Genomic DNA, 9,861 nt, shown 5'->3' with positions numbered 1-9,861 from the left:
ATAAAACAAACCTATTTGATGTAATATTTACAGTATATAGACAGGGGCATCTCATGCCATTTTAAATTACTCTTTTGTCATATTGCGACAATTACATAAATGGCACAGATGCCACGCACGCATGCACGCACGCACACACACACACACACACACATACATACACATACAGGACATGCCAATATTAACCTTTCATACTTGTGGGTTGATAGTCAAGCAATTTCAACACCTGTTTTTGAAACACTGGACTTTTAGCCCTACTTATAGCAAACCAGAGTAACTTGACCATAATAGTAGTAGTCTTACACATCTTATCCATGATGTATTTCCATGAAACAAATCACACTGCCTTATCCAAAATCTGAAGACATCAGCCTCCAACAACAGGAAATAGATTTTGACATTCCTTTGGACAACACATGTCTGGTTATCCAAATACACAATTTTGGCAAGGAGAAAACACTGTATTTGACAATCAAACTCTGTTCCTACACACATCCGGTAAACTCTACAATAATCTGTCAAGCAATAGGCATGAACAAATGTTGTTTTTGCAATACTATTTTCACCCTATGTCTGCCTTTAAAACAAAAATGCCAATATCATGACAACCAGATCCCCGCAAGTGATTCATTGTTTTGTTTTCTTTTACATTAAATTAGAAACAATTATGGCTTCAAATTATAACTCCAGCTTTAATTGCAAACAAACGAGATGCAGAGATGTATTCTTTCTTAAAAATTTGTTACAAATTCTGTGGCTTCAAACTTTTCAAGACAAACAAGTTCACAAACTTACACACACACACACACACACACACAGCAAATACATATAACTACCCTAACTCCCAGGTCTATTTAAACCTGTCTACTAACACTTTTGTTGAGATGACTGCTATATATAAATATAGGTACAACCTGACCTTGCTTGACAACACTGTTATGTTCAGTTATAAATAAATACACAAAATATTCATCCAAATAGTCAAAGACAGTGAAATCGACATGAAAACGTAATTTACACTTTGCACAAGATGCATGAAGAATATCCCCATTTCAGCTTATTCTCTGCACAGAAACACCTTTTTAAAAGAATTGTTGGCCACTGCATATTTGTCAGAATCGACACTGAGGGTGCTCTTGAGCAAGCTCTGTATCTCAACCACTAATGAGGGGAGTCATTTAAAGCTTGGTGAGCTAGTACAGCAATTGTTTGTACCCTGCTGCACACCCCTATCATCCCTCAAACAAATGGTATGATCCTCAGTAACCCGCCATTTTAACTATAAGGTGAACTGGGTATAGCCATTCAGCAGAAAGGATAATCAACTTGTTGAAGATACTTGTATCCAATGCTGCTCACAGTACACATCTCCTCATAGCCTTGCCATCGTTGTATACAAGCAACTAAAATTTGCATTTTTTTTCCATCAAAAGATAAAACATTGCAAAACCATAATGGCATAAAGCAGTTATATATGTATATTTAAGTTCCGTTATGTGTATATAAAAATGATCAAGCAGTGAGGGAATTGTCAAGTTTCCATTTGGTCGATACTGTTATATCTCTTGATATTTCATATCTAAGAAGTAACTCAAACTCAAAAAATTGTCAGCCCGTACCAAGTGACATCAGCTGATAAAAAGAATACTAATGCTTGTATACAACCATGGCACACAAAATGTTCTCTTTCATCCCTTCCCTGTACACTTGATCAAGTTGCCATTTTACCTATAACACACTTCCAACTTACAATTTTGTCATGGACATATAACATTTCCAAATGAGTACAATTTTTATAACTGACCATATAATGAAATGTTGGAAGTAATTTGCCATATCACAATCAAACTTGAAAAAAAGTTATAAAGCTATTCCTGTATGATATAAAGTTTTTGAAAATGTATATATATTTTTTTTAAAAAACTCATTATATATAAATAAACATGATACCAAATAAATACTGGTTGAACTTTCAAAAATTGGTGGCTGATCAAGAGACGGGAAAGATGACTGCAAGATAGACCTAAACATCTTATTGTGAGGAGGTGTGCTAGGTTTGGCAGCTGAAAACCAATCTAACTCTACTGTGTCTGCATTGTAAGGTGTTGCATTGACTGTAACACACTGTCTACAGTACATTATGTACTTGTCATCTATCAGAAGAATATTTGCAGCTCTGCACTGACCTCTGACCTTTCCTTGATGACTTGTTACTACACTACTACAATAATTGGCAGAGTTGGAGGAAAGAAACAACAGAGAAGCAAACTGCTTTTCCTTTTTTGTTACATAAACAATGGCTTAAACGAAATTCATCATGACAATACAATAAGTATACAAACTTTAAGAAAAATGTTTTTTTGCGACTTTTTTCTTCTTTCAGAATAAATTTTCACTATAAATTTCCCTGATGTCGGGTATGTCACAAAACAGAAGGGACAAAGCAGAAAGCTTAGCTCTGCAGTAAAAATACCATTAAATAATAGAAAATGAGAAAATTCCCAGAGACTTAGTTTGATGAAAAGGACTGAAATGTTTACCATCAAAAATAACAGTCAGCTGCAAAAATGGACATGACGAACAAACAAACAAACAAATGCTGGGAAACCAACAATTCTCTTTTATACAATTTATAATAATAAAACAAATATAGATATTTGCACTGATAAAGAACTTTTTGCTATGAAATGATATTTTTTCATGAAACAAATATTCCCGGTGTGGAAGTTAACTCTTGAGGTTTTGAAAATTGTGGATGAACTAACTCAACAGTTACGGCTTCATGTTTTACTTCCACTGTTCCCGTTGTACTTATTATTTCCTCAGCTTGCACTTCAGCAATAGGACCTTGTACAATACCATCTGGTTCAACATTTTCTGTATCGCCTTCACTCATGTCGCTGTCGCTATCACAGCAAATTTTATCATTGTCTTCTGGGGTAGGGGTTTCTTTTGCGCCTTCTAAATGCTTGATGGCTTGGACGATGGCGTCAAGATTTTGCCTCGCTGTGTTTGTTGCTGTGATGACTGGGGGAGCTTGCACTACTGTCACAGGGTGAGGCTGGACTAGTTGAATTTGTTTCACTGCTTGAATCTCGCGAAGCCTTTGTGCTTCAAGCAACTTCTGTTGCTCTTGAATCTGTACCTATACACGAAATTATTAGAAAGAGATACTTTAGATCTTAACTAAATACAAAATATATCTAACAAAGTGTTAAATCTCAGTGAATACATTGGAGCCATACACAACTTCAAGCTTTCTATGTATGAAATAACACTCACTTGTTTTGCAATCTCTCGTAACTTTTCTGGATACAACTGGGCTTCCAGGCTGCGGTTCTGTTCTTCCAATAACATTCGTAGTCGCCTTTCACGGTCTAATTGTTGTCGTAGCTCCAACATTTCTTTTTGCATTTCTTCCACCTTTCAAAATAAACAGAAGAAATGGTCAAACAACATTCTATTACATCCATGCCACATTTTTTTAAAAATATTTTCTTTCCTTTCTTTCTAGTACTACCTGGACATTTTATTTCAGTTTTCTTTGTTTTTCCAAAAAGTACAAAATACAGAATTATTCATTGCCAAAATAACAAAAGTACAAAGAAGATTTTTGGAAAAATTCAAAGATGGATTTAGACTATGGAATCTTGATTTGCTTCCAAAGACTAACTTGACAAGCACCACTGTTTCACTACACTAAACTTACATATCTGGGCTACCACACAACACCACTCTGATATATATGTTAACTAAACTAAACTAAACTCACAGACATGTCTTCCACCATATCTGGACTACCAATGCCTTCATCAGATGATATGCTGTCATCATTCTTCCTCCGTTTTGGTGGTGACTCCTTTGGTTCAGTTGGTCTTTTGCTGTTCAGCAGTGTCTTCATTTGTGTGTTTTGTTGCATTAACCTCGTCTTTTCTTGCTCCAGATTATAGATGTAATCTGATGTTTGTTGCAAAATGGCAGCCTGTGTGTCAAGAAAGAAACGTTGGTTTATTTTTGTTAGGATGGGATGGCTTCATTTCCACATTAAGATATTCTCACAATAGGAATCACATTACTTCATGCATACCCAACAAGACATTAGTTCCACTGCTGTAACTTGTACCAAGGTGATAAATTTAGCTCACCCAAAAGAACAAAACTGCTGTAATTGCCACTAGGGGGCAGTAAATATTATTCTTTGAACAGCTGTCTTTCAACTACTAACCCTATCTGCCTTTCAAAACAAACCCTGACATGTCTATTGTTTGGCAAGAACCCTCTCAGAGGTCATTGCTGGTTATTGGCCAGATCATATTATAAACAACAACATAGGGAGGTCAGCAGCCATGGTAGAGGTCACTGACATCTAGGTCATCACATGATGACCTCACTGTTTGGAATACATAAATATAGATAAGTACCCCTATAATGATTACATTTGCATCTGATTAATGTTCTTTCTCACTATTTTTATCACTCAATAGTTACTGTTACAATAACTGAATACAGGTCATAGAAACTATCCATTGAAAGAAACAGGAAGTGCACAGAAAGGTTAATTACATGAAATCAGTTGGCACTCTATTGCATAATATACTACAAAGTTAAATTGGACATTCATAGATGTAGTAACAGTTGCATGAAAACCCATCATGTATGTGCCAAAAACTCTTCCATGTACACATATATCATTAATTCATTATTTCAAATACAGACTGATTGTTATGCAAACACACCCCAACTTTGAATGCAAATGCTAATAATCCTATATATATATATATATATATATATATATATATATATATATATATATATATATTTATGATGTCCATATGTCCCAGATAGCCTTTTGTTTACCATACTTAGACATGACTGGCCAGTCTTTTCCAGGAAATAATGCTTTCCTAATAATAGACTTCCGTATTTACCTTGCTCATTTTCTCTCCATCTGAATGGGGCAGCAGCGTCCTCAAAGACTGGAATCCAGAGTTGATACTCTGCATACGACGGCGCTCGTTGCTATTGGCGATTTCACGACGAATTTTTCGTTCTTGTTCACGCTGGGTATTGGGAGACATCCTCCCTAGACTGTAAGTGAAAACAGATCGAATCTAATCAATGTCTGAATGGTAGCCTCAAAAGAAATCAAAGTAGAGCAGTAAACACAAAGGGCTTTATCCTTCTGGCAGCTGGAACTTAATCATCCTCGCAATCTTGACAATAAATACATCTTTAATGACATTTTTCATGAGCATTTTTTTCCATTTATTTTTTCTTATTTTCATTTCCTTCAACCGAGGTTTAAAATTAAAGCTACCTCTTGTCCATGATAGTACCTTATTGAGAAAGTAACACCCTACCTTTCTAAGAATACCAACAATACAACATATGTATTCATTTTTCTCAAACCAATATGAATACCTCATTTTTTTAAATATCACATTATGTTTTATCATTTATCAACGTCTCCTCATCTCACAGATAAATTGATGAAGAAATATTCACATTACATATTTTTTTTGATTTTCACTTTTGAAAATTAATGTTTTTTAAATTTTCACAAAAAGAGATTCCACCAGGAGAATTCAAAACCATTTCATATCATTTGCCTGACAATTTCAAACAAAAGTTCACACCAAGACGTTATGTAACAACTGTCTGGATTTTATTTCCCTTTTGGTAACAATAGTAATACCACTTGAAAAACAAATTCACTTTAAAAGCCTCTAAATTTAAATGAAACTTTGAAAGGAACATTTTAACATATTCCATGAATTCTATACCAACAACAATACACAATAAATGGATTATCAAACAGCCATTTTCAACCTGTGCAAATCATGAATATTTCATAACTAATTTATGCGATAAAAAAATTCAACCTCTCATTAATCCCTACTGTGATAATTTCTCCCATAATATTTTATCACTTTCTAAATTTATATTTTTGTTTTGCTTTTATTTTATATTTCTTCGAAAAACCTGCAGTATATTTTAAGGACCGTTATTCATGTTGCATAAGTGACAGTATATATCAGTTCACTTGACGTACAATTGTCTAAATCAAGGTAACTGGAAATTGCTTAATTTGTCCTCAGTCTGGGAGACAAAATAAACAATGATATAATTTCCCTTTCATTAAATGTGGTTTAATTTCTCTAAAATTATCGTGTAAAAAATATAAATTTTGTGCAAAATTTAAAAAAAACTGAGCTTAGCGTTTTTAAATTGCCTTATGAAAGGTTGTGGAAAATATATTCACCTGGGAAAAATAATCTAGACTTCACCCACACAATTGGCACACTGCCAAGTCAATGAAACAGCTGCCTCCATGATAAATATTCTCTGCATTTAATATGAATAACATTTGAATGTCTAAGTAGGCAGTGATTATTTTCCTGCCATCTGTATAGCCCATACAAGGTGATGTCATCATAAACATTAAAACTTGGCACTGTGCCAACCCTACACCTGTCATGCATAACCAGCTCTTTTATCATGCAAATTAATCGGTACTCCATTCTTACTACTATCAGAGGGGGTAACAGGTCAAACTGCGTGGAGGGGAGGGCAATGCACTGACCCAATTCTCCCTTGACCCAAAACTGACTCCCATAAACCACACTATATTCAAATGAAGCTGTCTGTTTTGTCTAGTTATGGGATGTGCATACATGGTAATGTTTTACGAACTACAATACAGACTTATTGAAAATAATTTCTTTACCTCTCACATTATATATTCTTAAAATGGATATTTACAGCTATATTTCTGGATTTCAAAATTCCACAGAAATTAACAAAACATTCTTTTCATGTAGACTTTCATATTCAAAGACACTTCTTTGAGATCTTTACTATGTATGACCTACTGTATCTGGCCCTACCCAAGTTTTTGTTTACAAACACAGCTGACAATCTCTGTGCTATCTATTTACTTTTGACACATTTTCACATGACTGAACTCTGTACACTCCATGTAAACATGTCTGAAAAACCCAAACAATGATAGTTGACCTTTGACCAAAACAACAAACCACAACATACACTGGCGATGTTTTTGTATGACTTGCACAAATCAAACATGCCCTGCATTTAATCAGATTGACCCAGTAATCATCGAAGTCACATCAGTAATTAACTAGTCAAAGTTCAACTCCAAATATAGTCAATTTATTTTGGTCTTTCAATCAAGACGGAGAAATGGTTGGTTAGCAAAAAAGAACTCTACTGGGTTTACTTTCATATTTAAAAAAAGAAACAAAATTATATTCTCCTTTTCAAATGTCGTATCTTTTAGTGGCCCCCTATCATGATGCAAGAGTTAGACAGGCCATGTGACTTACATATCTTTATCAAATACCAATCTTTATAAGTACAAATATATGCCACACCTTAAATACACCAAACCAGCACTCTGTCCACATTTTTTTCTTCTCATCTCCCTTGTCAGTCTTTTCAATCATAGCAGTCAGTTTCAAAAATCAAAATATATTTGGTGACTTGAAAGAAAATTCTTCACTTCATATTTTCTTTGTTGGTAAACTTTAATTACAAATTGTGACATATGCCAATATGCAGGTAGTTTCCACAGTACAATGTAATACAATTATTTTTTTCATGTTATAGAGACATGCTTGTGAAAGTTGTCCATTGATCAAACTACTAGGCGGAAACATTTCCTAGAGCATACAAAACATCCAGTTTTGAAGCTCTTATAACTCCCATTGACTGAAATACAAAACCGCAAGTTTCATGACACTACTCCAATGGTGACTCATTAGGAGTAAGTTGGCACAATGCCAATATTTATGATACTCTTGTTAATATTTCCATTCACTTCAGTTGCCTAACAATCAAGGTTATGGGTTACTTTTGTTTTACAAGTTGATTTAATACTGGCCAGCTGGGAGAGAATAGACAGTATTTTTGGAATTCTAAGTATGAATATAACTGTATGCTTCATGAATAATGCATTCATATTTTATTCCATTATCATCACTCAGTTACCTTATTTCAAGACTTTTTATACTTTACTGGCGTGTAACCATTATGAAAATAAATGACTGTATCAAATTTATGTTAATTTGTAAATGTTCTGGAGTAATATGAAGATTTTATCTGGTTACTGAAGCAAGCCCCGCGGAGTGCCCCTCACAGTTTTATCTAACATACCCACCCATCAACCAACGTAGCACGTTCCATCGCATATAGCAATGCGATTTTGGCATGATGCCAACTTTCAGTGAGGTCCGTCGATCTCTTCCGTTTTCGAATACAGAAACATAAAATGAAATTAGACAGCGAAGGGTAATTTATTTACCAATTTTGCACTAACAAAACTATCAACGAAAATATGACGTTTAGAATTAAACACAGGAAGGCATTTTAGCTAACTTTTTCTCGATTTGCGTTCAATGTTTCGTCCCACTTGCAGTGTCAGACACGCATTTCAGCGAGTGTGAAGTGGATCGACTATCTGGCAAAATTTCAAAATCTACAACAAGGTGGGCTACACATACGCAGGTAGCTGTATTTATCTAAATATTTTGCGCACTCAAAATAATCTCCTGCACAAAACAACTGATTTTTCTTTAACTTGCAATATGTCCTATGTATAACAGCACAGCTGATCAACAAAACACTATCTCATTTGCATACGCCTCATATCATTCATAACAAAAGGCTACAGCCGCCTGCCAAAATGATCTGTATTTAAAATATAAAATCTGCAAAAATACACACTTGAATTTTCATATCCGAAATTCGTATGGCTCATATTTTGGACAAATTCAGTTCTCTTTACAAAACACCCCTTTCGAAAAGAATACTTTGCAAAAACATGCTTGTTCTAAATTTTACGGCTATCCAGTCAATGAAGCCATGCGTACGTGAAACGCCCAGGTGGAAAATGTAAATAAAAATTATTAAAAAATAGTAAACGACAATTTTAGGAAATAATATTCTCTACAGTTGATCTTACTATGAAAACACTTCATTGTACATTGGAATAACTCCCTATATGCGTTGTTTGAGTCGATTATGAGGCAAAATTATTGCCATACATAATGTCAACACAGGCCATGTGATCGCGTTTTCAAAACATGCAGTCTGAATTTTCTCATCTTTTTCGCCGGTATTATTCTTCGTCAGATTGAACAAAATTATCAAAACACACGACGAAATTATTTTTTACAAGCGCAAACAAGTATATTCTGCCTTGCAGAATGCTAAGATGACACATAAATATCGCAGAATTAATAAATAAAAAAAATACTAGAAAATACTACGCCTCGAACAGCTGACATGGCTGCTTTTAAAAACCCTTACCTGCACAGACCACCGACAGCATCGTGTTGTACGCGATAATCATGCAAACCTTTGGCCTTTTCCGGATTTCTAACCTGAAATGCCATATTTTTCAAATAACAAGTAACACTGTGACGCAAATACGCAAATTCTCACTAATTCGAATATCCCAAAATTTAGGTCTTCGTTACCGGCTTCAAGAAGGGTGCGTAAATGGTGTGTCTTTCTGGCGGGAAACAGCTGGGCCGGCACTCAGCTGAAAAGACGTTTTACCGCTTTATCACTCCGCATACTACAACGTCTGACAACAATGTCGTGCACAAAATATAACTGAAAATTCAGAGTTATGTATTTTTCGATTAGAATTACGAATGCCATGTGACCATAGCCACTTTTGTCAATACAAGGGAAACAGAAAATATTTTTGACGTTTATCATTTCTAGGACTAGTTTCAGCGGATGAATGTTTTTTATGACTAACATATGCTCGTTGGCTGGATCAGCTGACAGTTGGCATGGCGCGGGAAACAAGCAAATAATGTCAACAGCTGT

The 9,861-nt window shown here is 34.8% G+C and overlaps 1 protein-coding gene across 1 annotated transcript in view; it reads right to left on the bottom strand.

The window, feature by feature from the left end:
* Positions 1–9,548, bottom strand: part of LOC144438739 (transcription factor AP-4-like) — a 10,307-nt gene extending 759 nt beyond the window's left edge. The window contains exons 1-5 of the mRNA XM_078127893.1: positions 9,331–9,548; positions 4,929–5,088; positions 3,773–3,982; positions 3,283–3,423; positions 1–3,145 (exon numbers count right to left, since the gene is read on the bottom strand). The exon at positions 1–3,145 is cut by the window's left edge and continues 759 nt beyond it. Of these exons, the coding sequence (XP_077984019.1) occupies positions 2,699–3,145; positions 3,283–3,423; positions 3,773–3,982; positions 4,929–5,088; positions 9,331–9,416 (1,044 nt within the window). The 5' untranslated portion in view covers positions 9,417–9,548 and the 3' untranslated portion in view covers positions 1–2,698. The remainder of the gene's footprint in view (positions 3,146–3,282; positions 3,424–3,772; positions 3,983–4,928; positions 5,089–9,330) is intronic.
* Between the last annotated feature and the right edge of the window lie 313 nt (positions 9,549–9,861).

Source organism: Glandiceps talaboti, chromosome 8, assembly GCF_964340395.1.
Source record: "Glandiceps talaboti chromosome 8, keGlaTala1.1, whole genome shotgun sequence".
In the NCBI taxonomy this organism is placed as follows: domain Eukaryota; kingdom Metazoa; phylum Hemichordata; class Enteropneusta; family Spengelidae; genus Glandiceps; species Glandiceps talaboti.
This window is presented reverse-complemented; position numbering and strand designations above follow the sequence as displayed.